The 25,496-nt window shown below is 38.7% G+C and overlaps 1 protein-coding gene across 2 annotated transcripts in view; it reads right to left on the bottom strand.

Moving 5' to 3' along the window:
- The window catches only part of KCNIP4 (potassium voltage-gated channel interacting protein 4), a 280,790-nt gene that overhangs the window by 15,686 nt on the left and 239,608 nt on the right, over nucleotides 1–25,496 (bottom strand). Inside the window, exons 3-4 of one of the 2 annotated variants that reach the window (XM_010591393.3) lie at nucleotides 10,428–10,439; nucleotides 5,610–5,679 (exon numbers count right to left, since the gene is read on the bottom strand). In XM_010591393.3, coding sequence (XP_010589695.1) covers nucleotides 5,610–5,679; nucleotides 10,428–10,439 — 82 coding nt within the window. The remainder of the gene's footprint in view (nucleotides 1–5,609; nucleotides 5,680–10,427; nucleotides 10,440–25,496) is intronic. The other variant, XM_010591388.3, reaches the window with a different exon arrangement.

Genomic DNA, 25,496 nt, shown 5'->3' with positions numbered 1-25,496 from the left:
GGATTTGGACTGCCGACATTTTGGTTAGCAGCTATAGCTCCTAGCCGCTGTGCCCTCAGTTTCTTATAATTTTAATTGTGAAATTAATTAATGTTAAAATTTTATACAGGAACAAAATTTATGGATTCTTGCAATAGGATGAGATATTGGACATCACTTGGCTATTTGTATTTTTACAGAGGTGCAGGCAATTTAAGAGGCTTAGCTAAGGTAACCTAGTTAGTTAATAATAGAGTTGGTAATGAAATCAAGATATTCCAACTTCAACTCTTAGAATTAAAGGATGTTAGAGTAAAAAGGGAAGTGATGATTCATCTGGCCTGACTCCCATGTATTACAGAGAAGCATCCTGAGGCCCAAAGAAAAAACACTTTAGGTCACACATCTTAGCGATATCAGAGTTTGACCTTAAACTTAGTCCAGTATTCTTAATCCACCTATTTCCTGACCACAGTGATGAAACCAACTAACCTCTTGATTGAAAAAGCCATTGATACACATACATTTCAGAATATTTGAACAAATACACTTGATTATCATGTCCCAGACTGAAATAAATTCATTCAAAGTCCTCCTTCTCATTACAACCTCTTACCTGAAGAAGCACCCTGGTAGTGCAAAGGTTAAGCACTTGGCTGCTAACTGAAAGCTTGGTGGATCCAACTCACCCCATTTCTCTGCAGGAGAAGGACTTGGAGATCTGCTTACATAAAGATTACAGCCTAGGAAACTGTATGGGGCAGTTCTACTCTGTCATGTGGGGTTGCTAAAGGTTGGAATCAACTTGACAGCACGTAACATGAAAAACAATAACAACTCCTACTTGAATTTGAGCACAAAGTACAGAAGAAAGTTAATGAATAAGAAGGTTAACTCATGGCATTGTTACTATCGTGAGGCAGGTTTATACTGATGAATAGTAATTTCTGTTCAATAAGTCCTCTAAAAATCACTCTGCAAATGAATTAAAAACACTGTCCTCTTGGTAAGGGTATGAAGGATACCCATTGGGAATTTTTTTTTTTAATCTTTACGTCTGGCACACAGTGGCTGTTCAATAAATGTTTTTTGACTTTGATTCTTCTGATTTAAGCTCATTAACTCATTCCTTTCACAGCTGTTAACTGGGTGACTAGTTGGAATCGACTTGATGGCAACTGATTTTAGTATATTCAAAGTTCAAAATTCCTACAACACAAGCAGGGGTAGCCCAGGAAGCTTCCATTTTCATGGGCTATTAAAATGTTTAGTAGGCTAAGAGTTTACACACTAACACTTTCACTGTATGTAGAGTTGAAAAAGTAAAGCTGTTGCTATATAGATGACAGCATTGTCTTAGTCATCTAGTGCTGGTATAACAAAAATACCATAAATGGATGGTTTTAACAAAGAGAAGTTTATTCCCTCACAGTAAAGTAGGCCTAAAGTCCAAATTCAAGGTGTCAGCTCTAGGGGAAGGCATCCTGTCTCTTTGGGCCTTCTCATCAATGTTCCCCCAGACTAGGAGCTTCTCTGCATAGGGACCACGGGTCCAAAGGGTGTGCTTTGCTCCTGGGACTGCTTCTCTGTGCAGGAACCCTGGGTCCAAAGGATGAGCTCTGCTCCCAACACTGCTTTCTTGGTCCCCTTGTCTCTCTGGTCTCTTCTCTCTTTTATATCTCAAGAGATTGCCTGAAGACACAATTCAATCTTGTAGATTGAGTACCTGCCTCACTAACACAACTGCCACTTATCCTCCCTCATTAACATCATGGAGGCAGGATTTACAATATTTAGGAAAATCACACAATACTGGGAATCATGGCCCAACCAAATTGATAGACACATTTTTGGGGGGACACAATTCAACCCATGGCAAGCATCAACAAACCATTTCCTCTGTTCTTGTTCTATAGTCATTCCCTACAAGCAAGATGCCTCTGTTCAAACCAGATGTGCTGACATCCAGAACATCAAAGCAAGCTGTGCTTGGGAAACTGTCTGGCTAAGCAGTAGAGGAACCCAAGAGCCTGACACAATATAAATTGCAGAGGGTTTTGTAGATAAAGCAAAAATATTTTCCTGGAGGAAATGGTGAGGCATTGTGATTTAGGGACCCATCATTTTTACTGCTCATAATGAGAGAAACGTGTTGCCTTCAGTCCATCAGCCTAAATAAATGATGACTCTCTGGAAGAGTGAGGAAGGGCTTTAACATGAATTTGTCTGCCATCCAGGAGTACATTCTTTCTTAGGACATTTTTTCCTTTTCTATCATCACTGCAAGATACAATTTGCATGCATGGTATTAATTTTTAAAATTACAAGCCATCATTCTTTAGAATGTTTCATTTCCATCAGTAATGCCTGGTACTTTTATATTTATGCATTCAATTAGCATGTATAATCAAAGAATTTTTAAGAGTGCAAAGGTGATTTTTCCTCTAATCTCTTTGGATTTTGTAATAGGAATTCTTAGCAAAGGATTGTGCTTAAGCAGATGTTCTCTAATATGGAAATGTTAAAATTCAAATAAAGATAAAATTTTAATGTGGAGCTGTATCTAATTTGTAGCATGTAATAACTTTGATTTGAGATAAATATTCCAAAAATAACAAAGATTTCCATCTGTGCTAGATGCTTTGAAATTTATGCCTTTATGTTGGCAGACACTTAGGTAATAAACATGATCTTTCTTCAATAATTCCACCAGTTTTAAGCAGTTTAGAAATATATAACATAATTAAAGGATATTCCAAATTTGTTCTTCATTAATGCAGACAATGGGCACATCATTACAATTCCATGGGCTGTTAAAGCAGATTTTCCTCTTCCCTGTGCACTGTAGTAATGAGATTGAGTGAGTGTGGTCATTGTCAACCATGTTGTTGTTGTTATTGTATGCTGTCGAGTCAATTCCAACTCACAGACACCCTACAGGACAGGGTAGAACTGCCCTATATGGTTTCCTAGCCTGTAATCTTTATGGAAGCAGATTGCCACATCTTTCTCCCACAGAGTGGTTGGTGAGTTCAAACCACTGAAATTTTGGTTAGCAGCCAAGCATTTAACCACTGCTCCAAAAAAATAAAAAAACCACCAAGGCTCCTTGTTGTCAACCATGTTATATCCAAATCCATGTAATAATTTGTCACCTGGTGCCCACGACAGAATCCTGGAAATTACCACACACTCCTCTCTCCATCTCATTCTTCCATAAAAAGTCTATCAGCCACTAAACTCCGCCATTCTCATCAAAAAAATGTGTGTAATCTCTTCCCATTCCTACTATGAGTGGCCTTGTTAAAGACATCATTACTTTGCCTCCTGTAATAACCTTCTAGTTAATCTTCCTGCCTGCAATATTGCCTCCCTCAGATTACCTTCCACAGAGCTATCAGAAGAATGTATCTAAAAGACAAGTCTGACTGTGGAATCTCCACTTAAACCCGTCAGTGGCTTTGCATTGCCTCAAGAATAAAGTCTTTGTTTGTTTGTTTCTTTCTTTTTTTTTTTTATTGTGCCTTAAGTGAAAGGAAACCCTGGTGGCGTAGTGGTTTAGTGCTACAGCTGCTAACCAAGAGGTCGGCAGTTCAAATCCGCCAGGAGCTCCTTGGAAACTCTATGGGGCAGTTCTACTCTGTCATAAGGGTTGCTATGAGTCAGAATCGACTCGACGGCAGTGGGTGGTAAGTGAAAGTTTACAGTTCAAGTTAGTTTCTCATACAAAAACTTATACACACATTGTTACGTGACCCTAGTTGCTCTCCCTATAATGTGACAGCACACTCTCCCTTTCCACCCTGTATTTCCTGTGTCCATTCATCCAGCTTCTGTCCTTTTCTGTCTTCTCATCTCACCTCTGGACAGGAGGTGCCCATTTAGTCTCATGTATTTACTTGAGCTAAGAAGCACACTCTTCACAAGTATCATTTTATGTCTTACAGTCCAGTCTAAACTTTGTCTGAAGAATTGGCTTCAGGAATGGTTTTAGTTTTGGGGTAATAGAGAGTCTGGGGGCCATGTCTCCATGTCTTCTGGGGTCCCTCCAGTCTCAGTCAGACCATAAAGTCTGGTCTTTATACTAGAATTTGAGCTCTGCACCCCACTTTTCTCCTGCTCTGTCAGGGACTCTCTGTTGTGTTCCCTGTCAGGGCAATCATTGGTGGTATCTGGGCACCATCTAGTTCTTTTGGTCTTAGGCTGATGGAGTCTCTGGTTTATGTGGCCCCTTCAAGTTATTGTTTCTTAACACAGCATATATAACCCTCTAGGACTGTTCACACTCTATCTCACACACCCTGTTCCAGCCACAGCAAAATTCCAGCAGTTTTCTGTACATGCCCACCATAAGTCTTATGCTCTGAGCCTTTGCTTAGATTCCCTTTGACTGCAATGGTCATCTCTTTTAAAAGTGGAAGGCATTGTGATTATCAATGAGAACTCTTCTGATGAGGTAGTGGAGAGAATATAGCCTCTGGAAATGGACAAACATCTCTGTGCTTTAGTTACCACATTTATAAAAAAGGGGAGGGCCCTAGACAGGGTTGTTATATGCTGAGAAAAAACACATGCCACGGCCAGGCCCCTGTTAGACACCCCATGAATGGCAGCTACTTCAGCTCAGAGTCAACTTATTTACTCCCTGCCCTTCAGCTGGTCTGTTTGTTTCTACACTATGCTCTCATCACACTATTTTTTAAACCCTTATTTTCACACTTAATGTTTATGTTATCAACTTATGTTTATGATATCAATGATGTTAACAAGGATGCTTATGTTACCAACTTTATGTTGATATAACTGGACAATACATTCATTTGGACAGGGACCACATCTATGTTCTTTAAATCACCTCACATGATCAGCACCTAACACATAGTTATCTGTGTGATGAATCTGAGTGGGCATCCTGCTGGGTGACTGAAGGAGAATCTATAAAGTCCAGCTGCAAAGACATCTCTTCACATGTCTCTAACATGTGAATATGTATTGTCGTTATGATCTTCTTGTGTTTTCCTTCCAACTAAAATAACCTCTAGAGTGGACTCAATTTTTTTTTTTTTCCAGACCAGGAGGCACATAATAAAGAGTTAATGAAAGGCAGAAGAACAGCAAAAAGTGCACTGGGTGAAGCTACAGAAAAAAAAACCTGGGTTATAACCCAGATTTGCCACTGGGTAGATGTACGGCCCTGGGCACGCCATTTAACTTCTCTAAGCCCCAGATTTCACATCTGTAAAATGAGGGTAATTATATATGCTCTGCTTATGGGTCGTGTGAATAGAAAGAGACCTATAATGCTTACGAAAGAGCTTTGTGACTCATTGAGCACCAAGCAAGCCATCATAGTCAGGAGGTGTTGAGTATTTAATAGCTGTAGTACCGGGCACACATTAAATACTGGTGTTTGTATTAAATTGAAGAATGAACTCTTTGGGTATGTGACAATTTATAAGTAGCTCACTTTTAGGATACATTGAAAATCATATACATTTGCATGCTATGCATCAATTCTTTTACATAAAGATTAAAAATGTAGTCAAGCCATGAAAAATTAAACCAAACTCAAGATTGCAAGCATAATTATGACTCGGAGAGTATGTTAACAAGTCCACATTTGTACTTACCTCCCTGTGGAAAGAACTGAGAGTAAATCTCTTTGAAGGTTTCTTCATTAACGACACCACTGGGGCATTCCTAGAGGAAGTAGCAGAGAAGCAAAGTGAGCAAACTGTTCATAAAACTGATTTTCTGCACATTTTGAAGCAGAGCTGTCTACTGTGCAAAACTGCACCAAGAAAGTTAACCATTCATCCGTTATTACAAAGAGAAAGAAAACGCACTATAAACTTCTTTGTTCCAGTTCTCACAGATTAAAAAAAAAAAAGCAGATGTAAAAATTTTTGCGTAAGATGAGTACAAAGCTATTCTGAAATATTCAAGAACACACTGCTGATTTTAAGAAATCGTGTGTTTATTGTCCGTGAGGTAAGAAGAAATTATGTTGTTTTTATGCAGCAAGAATATTACAAGGTGCTTATAATATGGTCTCTGCTAAATCTTGGTCCTGGGTCCTCTGGAGATTTGCTGCATTCACACAGTCTTAAGGTCACTGAGAGAATGGCGTGCTGTGTTAGAGTCTAAGGTGGCCCAAGAAGCTACAAACAAGAATAGATACTAATTCCCATTAATAGGAATAGTTACTAAATCCCATTCCATGTTCATGAGTACACAATGACATGGCATTGTAACAAGTAATCTTGGGTTAGAGAGAGCCCCAAGATTTTTTAAACTTCTGGAGAGGAAAGTCTGAAAGAAACAGGCCTGAGCTTAATTCATTCCCATCAGTGTCCCACAGGTGGAGTTATCTGAGATTGACTGACCTTGGACTATTCATCTGGTGGGGCCATAGGGCAAAGCCACCCTTGCGAGAGTGGATCTGGCATTTTCTCTAAGAGGAACTGCAATTCAAAATGTCAGAAGAGACCTGCTTGGTGCAGAAAATGAGGACTAGGCAAATGGGTTTATACTGAGATGGGGGAAAACCTTCCTCCATTCTTTGGGATGATTAGGACAGTCTGGTCAAGAATCTGAGGGGTAGAGACTTCAGAGTGGTGTCGACTGACAGTCATACAACAGTCAAACATCAAGGCACATGGGGGACACTAACTGTACATTGTAGGCGGAGAAGTGCCAAGTTCTGTACAGTTCCTTTTAGCAACTTCTCATGAACAGCCCTTTCTAACCTCAACTCCCTGTGCTTTAATTGGTATAGCTGAACTGTGACACTATGGAATTCTCCCAGGACTAAATTCATTGGGTGAGTTAGGAATGTGCTAATTTCTCAAGAGGCCTGACATTAGACGTGAATATTCTGTTCACTTTATATTTGGCACTGTCCCTGGGATCTTCACTGATCGTCTGTTGCAATCTTTAAAGCTTCTCTTAACCTTTAAAGTTATTGAGCCACCACTAATAAACTTAATTGCAGTGTGATGGATCACTTTAATGTGGCCTTTCTCCCCATGGTCTTGCAACTCCCACCCAAGTGACTGGGTGAGACTGTGCAAATAGGGTAATTGTGGACCACCAAGGGGATTGGTCAGTTTTGTTATCCCACTGGGCTTGAAATCAGCCATCACAGAGGTGGGAAGGAGAGAATCCTACCACCACAAAAGAAGGAGAGCAACAGAAGCAGTGGTAGAGAAATGGCAACAGGAGAGACTGACAGGAGAAAGTGTAGTGAGCTTTCAGGCCCACGGAGCAAAAAAGTTGAATGCCAGAGAGAGGCATGTCTGTGAGTATGGCTGGGAAGAGGCTGTCTTCCTGGAAGAACTGTATCCTAAGTGTTCCTGAGCCTGAGTTATAACATGTTACTTACCCAATAAGCCCCATAATCGTGAGTTTTGTCTGTGAGTTCTGCGTGGCCATTGCAATGAATTGTCAAACCCAGCACAGAAGTAGAGAGTGTGGTGGGAGGGACGGTTGGTGTCAGAATTGGTAAATATGGTGGAGGGAGAAGGCATGTCTGACCTCCACCTCATGGGAGTCGTCAGCCTTGGGCTTTTGATCTTGATTCTCCTTCCCCCTTGTGAAGTTAGAGGAGGTCAGATGCTGTCCCCATGCCATTTTTACATTAATTTTTTTAATTTGATCTTTATTTATACCTATCAGTCAACTATAATGTGCTTCTATTTTCTCATTTGTTGGTCTGACAGGGAGGACCTCTGATATATCAACTCCATTTTGAATTATAGCCTCAATGTGAGTTTCCATTTACAGAGCTTGCCTACGATTTTTTTTTTCCTCTCTCGTTTGAACATTCAAATGAGTCTATGACTTAGCTAGCCAACACATTTCCTTTCACAGAAGCAGAACTGGAGATTCCTAGTGGTAAAGAACCCTGTTACTTATCTAGCCAATAACAGAGCTGGGATGTAGACTTGGGCCTTTTCAAGACACCTCAAAGTTTCAGGTTAGATGAGCCTTTTTGGAACAATGATGACCTCAAAGACCTAAGGAGATTGGTAAACAAAAACACTCAAAAAAGCAAAGAAATGAGTAAACAATCAATCCTTAAAGCCCCCGAAAAAGAAAGAAGATGGCACATATACAGATTATCATCCCCAAAGTTTTGGCTAAATGACCATTTAGACTCTGCTTAGTTAGCAGCAACAGAAGCAACTTTAAGAGCAAATAAACACTTTGCAGTTGGACCCTCTCTCACAAGGAAGTTGTGATTTATTGGCTATTTAACTCTGAAACATCTGCTTGTAGTAAGAAGAGAGCAAATAGACGACTCCACCATCAGGTGGCACATTTGGGCAAGGTCAGAGATGGAAACGTGCCTTGGAGTCAAAGTGATGCTGGCAAGGGATGGAGATGGAAAGTGGAGCAATATCTGCGCTCTGCACACTCGTCAGCTGCCTCTGGGCTCTAGATGTATTTGGTACATCTTGTAATGTGAAAGGACATTTAGAAGCTGTAATGCCTCACATGTGTTCATTTTATGTTTAATCACATGTCTTTGTGAGGTAAAATCCTTTATTTGCCAAATGAAAGCACCTGGTCAAGTTTCAGAGTAGTAAGTCTCGCCGGGAGAATTTTTGTCTTTACTCCTCTCTCATCCATTACATTAAACTTACACCTTCAACAAATATGTATTAACCCAAAAAATATATATAAATATGTATTACATGCCTGTTATTCTAGAACTCCTAGAAACTGGGGATACAGGAATAAATAAGTCAAAGATCTTGCCCTCACAAAACCTATATCTAAATAAAAGAAGACAGAAAACAAGATAAAACATAAAAATTGCAATTCATAGAGTGATAATCTTTTATTAAGTCTGAAAAGTTCTTATATGAAGCCCATGTATTTTACTTAGTTCAGGAGAGAAAAATTAAACATGTTCTATAGGACTTTAGTGAATTAGAAAGTGGTGCAAACGATTTATTTTCTAACTCTTTCTTCAATTCTTTTGTAGCGTGACTACCTCTCCATTAACAATGAATTAGACCTGTACCCATAAACAATGTGGCTGCATTGGTTGGGTTAACTCTTGCTGCTGTAACAAATAGGCCCCCAAATATACAACAAATCAAACAGAAGTAAGTATATTTCTTGCTCATGTGACAGCCATGAATGGATAAACATGTTAGTTGATGGTTCTCCTTGGAGTTATTAAAACGCTGTGGCTCATGGTGGCTCTAGCAACTTCATCAGGTGGCTTCTAACGTCTCTGTGCTTGTCTCATTTAGAAGCAGAAAAATAGCAAGGAGGAATATGCATGGGAGTTTTTATGAGCCAGGTCTGGAAGTGGTACACATCATTTCCACTCTCATTTGGTTAGCTAAAAACCACTTAGCATGACCATCCCAAAACATGAGACAGACTGCTATTCATAAGGTTTTCACTGGCTAATTCTTTTCAGGAGTAGACTGCCAGGTCCTTCTTCCTAGTTTTTCTTAGTCTGGAAACTCAGCTGAAACCTGTTCTCCATGGGTGACCCTGCTGGTATCTGAATACCGGTAGCATAGCTTCCAGCATCACAGCAACACACAAGCCCCCACAATATGACAAACTGACAGATATGTGGGGGTAAAAGAGATTATGGACTTAAAATAGCACAGAATATGCAATTGGTTGTTTTTATAGCAATGTGGTATAGCTGATTGCCATCAAATCATCCTTGCTTGAATAAAAACAGGCAAATCTTTTTACCCTTTGGAGAGATCTGTACACAAGCCTTGACATAGTCTGGTAACTTTCAAAACAACCATTAGATTCATGAGGCAACTAAATTACTGCACTGTCAGTTCCCAAGATTACACAGATGTCAAATCCCCATGTGGGTGTGAGACTTTCTCACAAACTTAGTGGAAGCATAAAGAGCCTTAAAGTGGGTTTAAACCATTTGGTCCTATGATTCCCCTTCTGGGATTAGTTGTAAAGAAAAAACAGAAGTGGAGTCACAGATATATGCACTAGAATGTTAATTATATTGTTATTTACATGTAATCCTAAAATACTGAAATCACTTCCATGTCTAACAATAGAGTAAGTTCAAATAACGCCTTATTATGCAGCCATTAAAAATTATGACATGGGAAAATCTTCAGGATTTGTAAAGTTGAAAATGTAATATGATCCAATGCTATATTTCTGTAGTATCTCAATTTTATTTGCATGGTATATTAATATATTCTTAGGTAAAATGCCAAAAGTCTGACTATTAACAATGATTATCTTTGAGTAGTAGGATTATGGGTGATTTTTATTTACTCTAATTTTTTCCATAGGCTGTAGGTTTTCATAAAATAATCATTTGTTAATAATCAGACAAAAATGTCATTAGAAAATAGAAATCATAAGTGTTTATAAAAGGCTGTAGTAAGTTTTCAAGGGACAGATGAGTGGGGCTTCCCTCACCTTCCCTAAGCCTGGAAACTCAGCTGCTTCTTGGGTCCTTCCTCTTCAAGTGAGGAAAGCCAAATGGACAAATTCATACTCAGACTGCATGGTTTAAAGTCAGAAAAAGTGTACATCAGGATTGTATCCTTTCACCATACCTCTTCAGTCTATGGAAACTTGGTGGCATAGCAGTTAAGTGCTATGACTGCTAACCAAAATGTCAAATCCACCAGGCACTCCTTGGAAACCCTTTGGGGCAGTTCTACCCTGTCTTATAGGGTCGCCATGAGTCAGAATCGACTCAACGACAATGGAGTTTTTAATGGGTTTATTCAATCTATATGCGAAGCAAATAATCTGAGAAACTGGACTACATGAAGAACAATGGTGCATCAGGATTAGAGGAAAACTCATTAACAACCTGCATTATGCAGATGACACAAACTTGCTTGCTGAAAGTGAAAAGGACTTGAAGCACTTACTGATGAAGATCAAGACCACAGCCTTCACTATGGATTACACCTCAACATAAAGAAAACAGAAATCCTCACAACTGGATCAGTAAGCAACATCATGATAAATGGAGAAAAGACTGAAGTTGTCAAGGATTTCATTTTACTTGGATCCACAATGAACACCCATGGAAGTAGTAGTCAAGAAATCAAAAGATGCATTGCATTGGGTAAATCTGCCGCAAAAGACCTCTTTAAAGTGTTGAAAAGCAAAGATGTCACTTTGAGGACTAAGGAGCACCTGACCCAAGCCATGGTGTTTTCAATTGCCTCATATGCACGTGAAAGCTGCACAATGAATAAGGAAGACCAAAGAAGAATTGATGCCTTTGAATTGTGGTGTTGGTGAAGAATATTGAAAATACCATGGGCTGCCAAAAGAATGAACAAATCTGTCTTGAAAGAAGTATAACCAGCCTGTTCCTTAGAAACAAGGATGACGAGACTATGTCTCATACTTTGGACTTGTGAGGAGGGATCAGTCTTGGAGAAGGACATCATGGTGGTAAGGTAGAGGGTCAGCGAAAAAGAAGAAGGCCTTCAATGAGATGGATTGACACAGTACCTGCAACAATGGACTCAAGCATAGCAACAATTGTGAGGATGGCACGATACTGGGCAGTGTTTTGTTCTGTTGTGCTAGGGTCACTATGAATCGGAACTGACTTGATAACACCTAAAAACAACCTAAGAACAACAACAATCTCTTTTAACCCTTCCAACAACTTTGAAAGGTAGGGTTATTTAGGGATGAGGAAAATGAGTCTTAGAAAGATTAAGTAATTTATTTGAGTTCCACAGTTTTTGACAGTCATCCATTTGTTCATTCTTTGAACAAATAGTTATTTAGTAGACTCTTTATAGGGTCACTATGAGTCAGAATCGACTGAATGACAACGGGTTTTTTATGTGGTAAGATGGAGCTCCAGTGGCACAGTGGTTAAGCATTCAGCTTCTAACCAGAGAGTTCGAAGTTTGAATCCACCAGCTGTCCCTTGGATACCCTACAGGGCAGTTCTACTCTGTCCCATAGACTTGCTATGAGTCAAAATCAACTTAAGGGCACTAGGTTTGGTTTTTGTTTTTTATGTGCCAAGATGGAGTCATGGTAGCAATGGTTAAGAGCTATGGCTGCTAACCAAAAGGTCAGCAGTTTGAATCTACCAGCTGCTCATTGGAAACTCTATGAGGCAGTTCTACTCTGTCCTATAGAGTTGCTAGGAGTCAGAATTGACTAGACGGCAATGGGTTTTTTTGATTGTGTGTCAAGAGGAGTTCCTGGGTGGTGCAAACAGTTAACGTGCTAGGCTACTAACCAAATGGTTGGAGGTTGGAGTCCACCCAGAGATGCCTGGGAAGAAAGGCCTAGAGATCTACTTCTGAAAAATCAGCCACTGTAAACCCTATGGAGCATAGTTCTACTTTGACACACATGAGGTCTCCACGGCTTGATGTTAATTGGTTATATGTCAAGCACTGTCGTAGACACTGAGAATAGAGGAGTGAGTTAAGAAAAGATACGAATCTTGCACTTATGGAACTTTCTTCGCAGTGGAATCAAACTCACACCTCCTTGGTTCCATTGACCACAATTTTGTCCTGTCTTCAGGGTTATCATCTTTTTTCCACTAGAATTGAAAAGGTGGCCTCTAGGTGAACCATCTGCGGAAATACTTCCTTTGGGAAGATATACAAGGTTTGTTTGCACCCAGAGCCATCCATCTGGGCCTTGTTGGAGAGGGCCATATGCCAAAGGAAGCTATTTCAATAAAAAACGGAAACATTGATTAAAAAAATATTTTTATTATGAAGTATAGTTTAAGGTACCTGGTGAAATAATTTTAAATTTAGAAACCATTCCCTTTATCTAGTCCATCAAGGACCTCTCTACTTCCCTCCTTACCATACTCCTTACTTGTATTATGAATGGCTAGACAGTAATGTGCTCTCAAAAAGGTTCTGGTTTTTAGAACAGGTTAAAAGAACTACTGCATCAAATACTAAAGAGCTGAAAGTTCTCGACACTCTCCTGGATGGCACATTAATTTCTTATGACCAGTAATTTTCCTTTATTGCTTCTTAAACCCTTTACCATGATACTATCAGAAAGGAATATATGTGGAGTCAGATTTTCTTAGCACATAAATTTAGATTTAGAGAAACTTGCCTATTTGGGCAACCTGATGGTCCTTTTCATACCCCTGAGGGCTTTGTGTGACAGACACAATTTATGCTTGACTACTAACCTAAAGGTTGGCGGTTCAAGCCCACTCAGAGGCTCTGTGGAAGAAAGGCCTGGCAATCTGCTTCCATAAAGATTACAGCCAGGAAAATCTTATGGAGTATTTCTACTCCATAATATACTAGGCTACCATGAGTTGGAATTGACTCATTGGCAATGGGATTGGCTTTAGATATTGTTATGATAAACATGTCAATATCCATTGTACATGTGCAATGCATATTTTGATACTCTTAATAAAGTATTGCTATTTTATGATAAAAAGAATTATTATGATGATGATAAGCTAAGACCTATGAGTCCTTTCTATATTTTCAGGCATCTTGTCAAATGCTTTACAAGAATTATCACATGTGAGTGAATAGATACTAGTTTACTTCCATTTTACAAATGAGTAAACCGCTTTGGAGGGAAACAGCTCAAGTTCGTGTAATTAGAAAACGACAGAGCAAGAATTGTAACTCATGTAGACCATGCTGTAAACTGATATCTTATATTGCCTCATAAACAATTTTAAACATTTGAGTGGATTCAGGGTTGCTGGTAATATTGTACTTATTCACATTCTTATATGCTCCTAGGTGGCTGCAAAAGGTTAATACACTCAGCTCCTAACAGAAAATTTGGAAGTTCAAGTTCAACCAGAGGTGCCTCGAAAAAAAGTCCTGGTGATCTACTTCTGAAAAATCAGCCACTGAAAACCCTGTAGAGCAGAGTTCTCCTCTGAATACACATGGGGTCACCATAAGTCAGAATCAATTCGATGGCAACTTTTTTTTTTAAACTGCCTTGACCGACCTCAGAGGGCTATTATGAAAATTAATAAGACAATGTATGTAAAGCTCTTAGTGCTCTGCCTTGAACATCATAATTGTTCATTAAATATTGCTGTGTTGTTGAGTGTCAGCTAGTCAATTCCAACTCATAGTGACCGCAAGTGACAGAGTAGAACTGCTGTGTAGGATTTTCTTGCCTGTAATCTTTACAGAAGCTGGTCACCAGGTCTTTCTCCTGCAGAGCCACTGGGGGGGTTGGAACCACCAACCTTTCAGTTAGCAGCCCAGTGCTTAGCTATTAGTATAACAGGAATAACCTAGATAATAGTAATCTGGCAAGCAGAATATCTTCACACAAAGGGTCTCTGTTATATCAGTGTGGCTATAACAGGGTTAAATTGTGTTCATCAAAGTGGTTGCACCAAGAATGGTGGAGGTCCAATACAATTCAATGAGCTTATAAAGCAGATATGAGTGATGATTTCTACCTAGCATTATAAATTGAATCCACTCTATCTCATGTCATCAGGGTTCACTCTCAAAGGCAAAGGAATTACTGCAGCTGTAAATGCCATCAAAGAAGAATAAAGGCCACCATACTGGAAATAAATGTCAGAAGAAACCCAGGAGCCTTTGATTCATTAATGTAAATGAATCTTTACTCCAGCACTGCTTGGGTGACTACATTAGAAATACAGTAGGCTGTGGAAGTACAGTATTGGGAAGGGTACTTTGAAGTGCAACCAATGTTTGCATAAGAAAATGCTAAAGAAATTATTTTTTGAGGTACATCGTGGGTCCTTATTCTTCTACCTCATAAAAAAGACTTTCAGCATTTCCTCAAAAGTTGTCAGAGATCTGCTAAAATGTTCTAGAAATGGATGCAGTGATACCAAATCAGACGTATTTTCTCAATAACATGTGTTCACTACACTTGCTGACCCCCACGCATCTGTCAGTTTGTCATATAGTGGGGGCTTGCATGTTGCTATGATTCTAGAAGAAGCTACGCTACTGATATTCAAATACCAGCAGGGTCACCCATGGTGTACAGGTTTCAGCTGAGCTTCCAGACTAACACAGACTAGAAAGAAGGACCTGGTGGTCTACTTCTGAGAAAAGTGAGCCAGTAGAAACCTTACGAACAGCAATGGAACATCATCTGATATTGTGCTGGAATATAAGCTCCTCAGGTTGGAAGATGCTCAAAAGATGACTAGAGAAGAGCTACCTCCTCAGTAGAGTAGACCTTAATGAAGTGGATGGAGTCAAGCTTTCGGGACCTTCATTTGCTGATGTGGCGTGACTCAAAATGAGAAGAAACAGCCGCAAACATCCATTAACAATCAGGAAGTGGAATGCATGAAGTATGAATCTAGGAAAATTGGAAATCGCCAAAAATGAAATGGAATGCATAAACATCAATATCCTAGGTATTAGTGAGCTGACATGGAATGACATTGGCCATTTTGAATCAGACAATCACATGGTTTACTATGCCGGGAATGACAAATTGAAGAGGAGTGGCATTGCATTCATCGTCAACAAGAACGTTTCAAGATCTATCCTGAAGTACAGCTCCATCATTGATAGGATAATATCCACAAAGGTGACCAGTTAATATGATTATTATTCATATTTATGCACCAACCACTAAGGCCAAAGATGAAAATTTTTACCAGCTTCTTTGCAAAAAATGCAAAGATTTTTTACCAACTTCTGCAGTCAGAAATTGATGGAACATACAATTAGAATGTATTGTTAATTACTGATGATTGGAATGAGAAAGTTGTAAAGAAAGAAGAAGGATCAGTAGTTGGAAAATATGGCCTTGGTGATAGAAATGATGCCAGAGATGGCATGACTGAATTTTGCAAGACTAACAACTTCTTCATTGAAAATACGTTTTTTCACCAACGTAAAATGTGACTGTACACATGTACTGCACCAGATGGAATACACAGGAATCAAATCGACTACATCTGTGGAAAGAGATGATGGAGAAGCTCAATAATATCAGTCAGAACAGAACAAGGCCAGGGCCAACTGTGGATCAGATCATCAATTACTTATATGCAAGTTCAAGACGAAGTTGAAGAAAATTAGAACAAGTCCACGACAGCCAAAGTACAACCTTGAGTATATACCACCTGAATTTAGAGGCCATCTCACAAATAGATTTGACACATCGAACACTAATGACCAAAGACCAGACAAGTTATGGAATGACATAAAGGATATCATACATGAAGAAAGCAAGAGGCCATTAAAAAGACAGGAAAGATAGGAAAGATCAAAATGGATGTCAGAAGAGACTCTGAAACTTGCTCTTGAACGTTGAGTAGCTAAAGCAAACAGAAATGATGAAGTAAAAGAACTGAACAGAAGATTCAAAAGGCAGCTTGAGAAGACAAAGTAAGAAATTATAATGACATGTGCAAAGACCTGGAGTTAATAAACCAAAAGGGAAGAACACACTTGGCATTTCTCAAACTGAAAGAACTGAAGAAAAAATTGAAGCCTGGAGATGCAGTAGTGAAGGATTCTACAGGCAAAATACTGAATGATGCAAGAAGCATCAAAAGAAGATGGAAGGAATACATAGAGTCACTATACCAAAAAAAATTGGTCGATGTTCAGACATTTCAGGAGGTAGCATATGATCAGGAACCCATTGTACTGAAGGAAGAAGTCCAAGCTGCACTGAAGACATGGGCAAAAAACAAGTCTAGGAATTGACGGAATACCAATTGAGATGTTTCAACAAACAGATGCAGCACTGGAAGTGCTCATGCATCTATACCAAGAAATTTGGAAGACAGCTACCTGGCCAATCAACTGGAATGGGTCCATATTTATGACATTCCAAAGAAAGGTGATCCAACCATATGCAGAAATTACTAAACAATGTCATTAATATCACACAAAAGTAAAAATTTCTGAAGATCATTCAAAAGTGGTTGCAGCAGAACATCGACAGGGAACTGCCAGAAATTCAAGCCAGATTCAGAAAAGAATGTAGAATCAGGCATATCATTGCTGATGTCAGATGGATGCTGGCTGAAAGCAGAGAATACCAGAACAAGGTTTGTTGTTGTTTGTTGTTAGGTGAAGTTGTGTTGGTTCCAACTCAGAGTGACCCTATATACCACAGAATGAAACACTGCCTGGTCCTGTGCCATTCCCACAATCATCGTTATGCGTGAGCCATTGTTGGAGCCACTGTGTCAATCCACCTCGTTGAGGGTCTTACTCTTTTCCTTTGACCCTGTAGTTTACCAAGCATGATATCCTTCTCCAGGAACTGATCCTCCTGGCGACATGTTCAAAGGATGTTAGATGCAGTCTCGCCATCCTTACTTCTGAGAAGCATTCTGGTTGTACTTCTTCTAAGACAGATTTGTTTGTCCTTTTGGCAGTCCATGGTATATTCAATATTTTTTACCATCACCACAATTCAAAGGCATCAGCTCTTCTTCTCTCTTCCTTATTCATTGTGCAGCTTTCACATGAATGTGATGTGACTGAAAATACCACGGCTTGGGTCAGGTGCACCTTAATCTTCAAGGTGACATCTTTGCTTTTCAACACTTTAAAGAGGTACTATGCAGCAGATTTGCCAATGCAATGTGTCTTTTTATTTCTTAAGTGCTGCTTCCATGACTGTTGCTTGTGGATCCAAGTAAAATGAAATTCTTGATAACTTCAATCTTTTCCCTGTTCATCATGATGTTGCTTATTGGTCCAGTTGTGAGGATTTTTTTTTTTTTTTTATGTTGAGGTAATCCATAGTGAAGGCTGTGGTCTTAATCTTTATCAGTAAGTGCTTCAAGTCCTTTTCACTTTCAGCAAGCAAGGTTGTGTCATCTGCATAACACAGGTTGTTAATGAGTCTTCCTCCAATCTTCATGCCTTATTCCTCTTCATATAGTCCAGCTTCTTGGATTATTTGCTCAGCATACAGATTGAATAGGTATGGTGAAATGATACAACCCTGACACACACCGTTCCTGACTTTAAACCACGCAGTACCCCCTTGTTCTTTATCTGAAACAACTGCTTCTTGATCTATGTACAGGTTCCTCATGAGCATAATGAAGTGTTCTGGAAAGAGGTTTACCTGTGCTTTATTGACTATGCAAAGGCATTAAACTGTGTGGATCAGAAAAAAATATACATAACATTTCGAAGAATGAGAATTCCAGAATACTTAATTGTGCTCACGAGGACCCTGTACATTGGCCAAGAGGCATTCGTTCAAACCGAACAAGGTGATACTCCATGGTTTAAAGTCAGGAAAAGTGTGCATCAGGATTGAATCTTTCACCATATTTATTCAATGTGTATGCTGAGCAAATAATTCAAGAGGGTGGAGTATATGAAGAAGAACACAGCATCAGGATTGGAGGAAGACTCATTAACAACCTGCAATATGCAAATGATACTACCTCGCTCATTGAAAGTGAAGGGGACTTGAAGCACTTACTGGTGAAGACCAAAGACCACAGCCTTCAGTATGGATTATACCTTAGCATAAAGAAAACAAATATCCTCACGACTAGACCAATCAGTAACATCATGATATATGGAGAAAAGACTGAAGTTGTCAAGGACTTCATTTTACTTAGATCCATAATCAACCCCCATGGAAGCAGCAGTCAAGAAATCAAAGGACACATTGCATTGGGTAAATCTGCTGCAAGAGAACTCTTTAAGTGTTAAAAAGCAAAGATGTCACCTTGAAGACTAAGGTGCACCTGACCCAAGTCATGGTGTTTTCAATTGCCTCATATGCATGCAAAAGCTGGGCAATGAATACAGAAAACTGAAGAAGAATCATTGCCTTCGAAATATGGTGTTGGTGAAGAATACTTGAGTATAACATAAGCTGCCCAAAGAACCAACAAACCTTTCTCGGAAGAAGTACAGTCAGGATGGTTCTTAGAAGCAAGAATGGCAACACAGTCTCACATACTTTGGACATGTTATCTGGAGGACTCAATCCCTGGAGAAGGACATCAAGCTTGGTAAAGTAGAAGGTCAGCGAATGGGGAAACCCTCAACAAGATGAATTGACATGATGACTGCAACAATGGGCTCAGTCATTACAACGATTGTGAGGATGGTGAAGTACCACGCAGTGTTTCGTTCTGTTATGCATAGGGTCGCAATGAGCGGAACTGACTGGATGGCACCCAACAATAACAACAACACTTGCTTAAATTTCCTCTTTTCCTAAATCACCCTGTTTTGGTATATCTTCGTTATAGGTTAATTTGTGTTCCCCAAAATATGTGTTGGAATTCTAACCCTTATATCCATGAATGGAATCTTGTTGTGCTAATTAGGTCATTCCTGAGTAGGGTGGGTTATAATATAATTACTCCTGAGTTATAAAGAGACCAGAAGAGATACAGAGACACACATGGGGGAAGACAGATGTCATGTGAGTGTCGTCTACAAGCCAAGGAACCAATGAACGCCGGAGACTATTGACGAGGAAGGAAACAACATGGTGAGACCCTGATTTGTACTTTTAGTCTCTAGAACTGTGATAAAATAAATTTCCGTTCTTTAAAACCACCCACTTGTGGTATCTGTGTTACAGTAGCAATAGGACACTAACACAATCTCCACTCTTCAGTTTCAGAAATATTATTAAACATTTATAGATTCTTTTTCATGAATCAAATGAGAAATTTATGGCACAAAAATATCATAGAAAAAAACAAAAACCAAAAGTACTGGTGAAATAAATAGCTCTTCGGGGACTCTTTAAGGATATAAAAAAAAGTCACATCTTCAAAGCACCTATGCACTACCTCAACCCTCACACCCATCTCTGGTACCAAAGAGGACATCATGGCATTGGTTTTGAGGAATTTAAACTGGAAACCTTTGGTTTCTGCCATGAGAAATGTCATGGAATCCCATGTTGTCCGCTGCTTTTATTTTAGCTCTTCTTCCTGAAAAAGGATGTTGACTGAGGCCTCTTCAGTAGTAGCAAAGGCAGACTATGGGCAGAAATACCAAAACAATACAAAAGCAGAGAAAGAAGGAAAATTGCTCACCACCCAAATAAGAGACGAGAACCATCCCCCTGGCAACTTTGTGAAAGAAGTTACTGTCTTTTTAAGAAAATAGTTATTGTACTTTAGATGAAAGTTTATAGAGCAAAATAGTTTCTCATTAAACAGTTAATACCCATATTGTTTTCTGACATTGGTTGCTGCCCCCAAGACATGTAAACACTCTCCCCTTCTCGACTTTGGATTCCCCATTACCAGCTTTCCTGTCCCCTCTTGCATTCTCATCTTTGCTCCTGAGCTGGTGTGCCCATTTAGTCTTGTTTTGTTTTATGGGCCTGTGTAATTTTTGGCTGAAGGGTGAATCTCAGGAGTGATGTCAGTATTGAGTTACAAAGGTGTCCAGGGACCATACTCTCTGAGTTTCTCCAGTCTCTGTCAGACCAGTAAGTGTAGTCTTTTTTTATGGGTTACAATCTTGTTCAACAATTTTCTCCAGCTCTGTCCCAGACCCTCTATTGTGATCCCTGTCAGAGCAGTTGTTGGTGGTAGCTGGGCACCATGTATATGTGCTGGACTCAGTCTGGTGGAGGCTGTGCTAGTTGTGGCCCATTAGTCCTTTGTATTAATCTTTCCCTTGTGTCCTTGGTTTTCTTCATTGTCCCTTGCTCCAGACAGGGTGGGACCAGTGAAGTATCTTAGATGGCCCCTCACAAGCTTTTAAGACCCCAGATGCTACTCACCAAAGTAGAATGTGGAACATTTTCTTTATAAACTATGTTATGACAATTGATCTAGATGACCCCTGAGACCATGGTCCCCAGCCCTCAGCCCTGTAACTGGTCTCTCGGGGAGTTTAGATATGTCTATGAGGCTTCCATGACCTTACCTTGGTCAAGTTGTGCTGACTTTCCCAGTATTGTGTACTGTCTTACCCTTCATCAAAGTTACCACTTACGTTTTGTCTAGTGTTTTTCCCTTCCCTCCACTCCTCTTCCTAGTAACCATTGAAGATTGTTTCTTTCTGTGTGTAAACTTTTTCATTAGTTTTTATAATAGTGGTCTCATACAGTATTTGTCCTTTTGTGATTGAATTATTTCACTCAGCATAATGCGCACCAGATTCATCCACGTTGTGAGATGTTTGGCGAATTGATCGTTTTTTATTGTTGTGTAGTATTTCATTTTGTGCATGTACCATAGCTTGTTTATCCATTCACCTGTTGATGGGCACTTAGGTTGTCTCCTTCTTTTTGCTATTGTGAATAATGCTGCAATGAACATGGGTATGCATATGTCTATTTGTGAGACAGGTCTTATTTCTCTAGGATATATTCCTAAGAGTGGGTTGCTAGATCAAATGGTATTTCTATTTCTAGCTTTTTAAGGAAGCTCCATATCGTTTTCCTAAGTGGTTGTACCATTTTGTATTCCCACCAGCAGTGCGTAAGAGTTGCATTCTCTCTGCAGCCTCTCCAACATTTGTTATTTTCTACTTTTTTTGATTCATGCCAGTAGTGTTAGGTATGATGATATCACATTGTAGTTTTAATTTGGATTTCTCTGCTAGCTAGTGATTGTGAGCATTTCCTCATGAGTCTGTTAGCCGCCTGAAGGTGTTCTTTGGTGAAGTATCTATTCATATACTTTGCCCATTTTTTAATTGGATTATTTGTCTTTTTGTTGTAGAGGTGATGGATTTTCCTATAGATTTTAGACATTAGACCTTGGTCAAATTCGCCATAGCCAAAAACGTTTTCCTAGTCTTTACATTCTCTTTTTACTTTTTTGGAGAAGTGTTTTGATGAGCATAAGTGTCTAATTTTTAGAAGATCCCACTTATCTAGCATATCTTCTGGTGTTTGTGTATTGTTACCTGTGGTTTGTGTCCTATATATGCTGTGTATTAGGGACTCTTGTGTTCACCCTATTTTTTTCTATGATTTTTATAGTTTTTGGTGTTATATTTAGGTCTTTGATCCATATTGAATTAGTTTTTGTGTATGGTGTGAGATATGGGTCCTGTTTCACTTTTTTACTGATGGACATTCAGTTTTGCCAGTAGCACTTATTAAAAAGACTGTCTTTTCCCCATTTAATAAACTTTGGGCCTTTGTCGAAGTAGCATTTAGTAGTTTTCTTTGTGGGCCTTTTACATCCTTGGTTAGATTTATTCCTAAGTATTTTATTTTTTTAGGAACTATTATAAATGGTATTGCTTTCCTGATTTCCTTCTCATAGTTCACTTTATTGATGTATAGGAATCCAACTGATTTTTGTATGTTTATTTTGTATCCTGCTGCTCTGCTGAATCTTTCTAATATTTTCAGTAGTTTTCTTGTGGAGTCCTTTGGGTGCTCTATGTATAGTATCATACCATCATCAGTGGGGATAGTTTTATGTATTCCTTAACAATTTGGGTGCCCCTTATTTCTTTTTCTTGCCTTATTGCTCTAGCTAGCACTTCCAGCACAGGTTTAAATAGGGGTGGTGATAAAGGGCATCCTTTTCTTGTTCCTGTTCTGAGGAGGAAAGTTCTGAGCCTGTCTCCCTTAAGAATGATGTTGGCTGTTGGTTTTGTATAGATGTTCTTTATTATGTTGAAGAATTTCCCTTCTGTGCCTATTTTATTGAGAGCGTTTATCAGGAATGTGTGTTGGATTTTATCTAATGCCTTTTCTGTGTCGACTGAGATGATCATATGATTCTTTTGTTTTATTTTTGTGGTGAATTATGTTGTTTGATTTTCTAATGTTGAACCATCCTTGCATAATTGGGATGAATCCCACTTGGTCGAAGTGTATTTTTTTTGATATGATGCTGAATTCTATTAGCTAGAATTTTGTTGAGAATTTTTGCATCTATGTTCATGAAAGATATTTGTCTGTAATTCTCTTTTTTTTGTGATGTCTTTGCCCAGTTTTGGTATCAGGGTTATGCTGGCTTCATAGAATGAATTTGGAAGTATCCCTTTCTTTTCTATGTTTTGAATTAGTTTGTGCAGTACTGGTGCAAGCTGTTCTCTGAATGTTTGGTAGAATTCTCCAGAGAAGCCACCTGGGCCAAGGCTTTATTTTGTTGGGAGCTTTTTTTTTTTTTTAAAAATTTCCTTTTCAATCTCTTCTCTTGTTATGGACCTATTCAGATTTTCGACCTCAGTTTGTGTTCGTTTAGGTAGGTAGTGTGTTTCTAGAAATTTGTTCCATTTCCTCTGGGTTTTCAAATTTATCAGAGTGTAGTTTTTCATAGTACTCTGTTATGATTCTTTTTACTTCAGTTGGGTCTGTTGTAATGTCCCCCATTTCATTTCTTATTTGAGTTATTTGTATCCTCTACTGTTTTTCTTTTGTCAATTTGGCCAATGATTTTTGGATTTTTTGATCCTTTCAAAGAACCAATTTTTGATTTTGTTGATTCTTTCTATTGTTTTTGTATTCTCTATTTCATTTATTCCTTCTCTGATTTTATTATTTCCTTTCTTCTGTGGGCTCTGGGCTTCTTTTGCTGTTCTCTTTATATTAGTTGAAGTTGTATAACTAATGTTTTCTTTTGTCCCTTCCTTCTTTTTTTGCTATGCATATCTATTACTATAAATTGACCTCTGAGCACTGTATTTGCTGTGTCCCAAAAGTTTTGGTATGATGTATGCTCATTCTCGTTTGATTATAGACATTTTTTTTATTCCATCTTTGATTTCTTGTATTACCCAGTGGTTTTCAAGCAAGGTATTGTTCAGTTTCCATGTTTTTTTTTCTTGCTCATCCTGTAATTAATTTCTACTTTTATGGCATTGTGATCAAAGAAGATACTTTCTAATATCTCAATGTTTTGGATTTTGTTAAGGGTTGTGTTGTGGCCTAAGATGTGGTCTAGTCTCTAGAATGTTCCATATGTGTAGGAAAAGAATGTGTACTTTGCTTCTGTTGGGTGGAGTGCTCTGTATATGCCTATGAGGTCAGGATGGTTGGTTGTGGTGTTTAGATCTTCTGCATCTTTGTTGAGTTTCTTTCTAGATGTTCTGTCCTTTAGCAAGAGTGGTGTGTTGAAGTCTTCTATTATTATTGAGGAATTGTCAGTTTCTCTTTTCAGTGCTGCCAGAGTTTGTTTTACATAATTTGGAGCCCTGTCACTAGATGCATAGATATTTATTATGCTTATGTTCTCATTTCTCATGTTGGATTGTCCTTTATTTATTATATAACATCCTTCCTTGTCCTTCATGGTGGACTTTGTTTTAAACTCTATTTTATCTGAGATTAGTATTGCCACTTCTGCTCTTTTTTGGTTGCTGTTTGTTTGATATATTTTGTCCATCCTTTGATTTTTAGTATATTTATGTCTAAGGTGTGTCTCTTGTAGACAGCATATTGATGGGTCCTTTTTTTTTTTTTTTTAATTCATTCTGTCACTCTCTATCTCTTTATGGGTGCATTTAAGCTTTTTATATTCAGTGTGATTATTGATAGGTGTGAGTTTATTGCTGTCATTTTGTAGTGCTTTTTGTGTGTGTGTGTTGATGTTTTCTTTGTTCCTCTTATTTTCCTGTGCGGAATTCCTTTGGTTGTGGATTTTTTTTTTGTTTGTTTCCTTTTTGTAGATTTTTGTGTTTACTGAGGCTTTATGGTTTTCTTCATTTTGATGAGTTTTTTTTTTTAACTTTCTTTGTGGTTGCCTTGAAATTTATGCCATCTTCCTAAGTTTAAACCAGTCTCTTATTACTTGATATTGCCTTGACTTCCTCTCCATTTGAAAATTCTATACCTGTTTATTCTCTCTTTTATTGTCCTGATGTTGTTGTCTTTACAGATTGGCCTCTCTGGTTCCCTGTTGTAAATCTTTTAGTTTTGTTTTATCCTTGAGAATTAATTACCTAGGTTAGTATCTGGGTGATTCTGTCCTGTGTCCTAGATTCAGGATGTTGTCTGATGTTGTCAGTTCTCTAACTGAAGGATTTCCTTTAATAATTCTTATAAGTTTGTTTGGTTTTTACACATTCCTTTAATTTCTGTTTATCTGCAAATGTCCTAATTTTGCCATCCTATTTGAGTGAGAGTTTTGCAGGGTATATTATTCATGGCTGGCAATTTTTTTTCTTTCAAGATTTTATATATGTCATTCCATTGCTTTCTTGCCTGCATGGTTTTTGCCAAGTAATCAGGGTTTAGTCTTATTGTTTCCTCTTTTTATGTGACTTTTCATCTAGCAGAGGGGATGGTGGTGATGAGTTGTTTGTGGCACCTATTGGGGCTGGTAGGGTGGGGCTTGGGGGCAGTGTAGGGTGAAATTCAGTGTCTGTGCCAATGCAGCTCAGGGGTCAGTGCTCAGTGCACAGTGCATATAGGCAGGAGGGAAGAGAAAGGAATGTGTGGAGCTAAGTGGGTGAGGGAAAAAAGAGAGGAAAAAAGAAGCAAAAAAATGAAGAAAATAAGAAAAAAATAAATAAAATAGGATTTGGCAGGGAGGGGCAGGGCAGATGTGGCAAGGCTGTGTGCCTGTGGATCTTTAGGTGAGTTGTGTGGCTTGGCCAGTTGAGGAAGGGTAT

The sequence above is a fragment of the Loxodonta africana genome, chromosome 5 (assembly GCF_030014295.1).
Source record: "Loxodonta africana isolate mLoxAfr1 chromosome 5, mLoxAfr1.hap2, whole genome shotgun sequence".
Classification (NCBI taxonomy): domain Eukaryota; kingdom Metazoa; phylum Chordata; class Mammalia; order Proboscidea; family Elephantidae; genus Loxodonta; species Loxodonta africana.
Note: the sequence above shows the minus strand (reverse complement) of the source record. Positions and strands in the feature narration are given on the sequence as shown.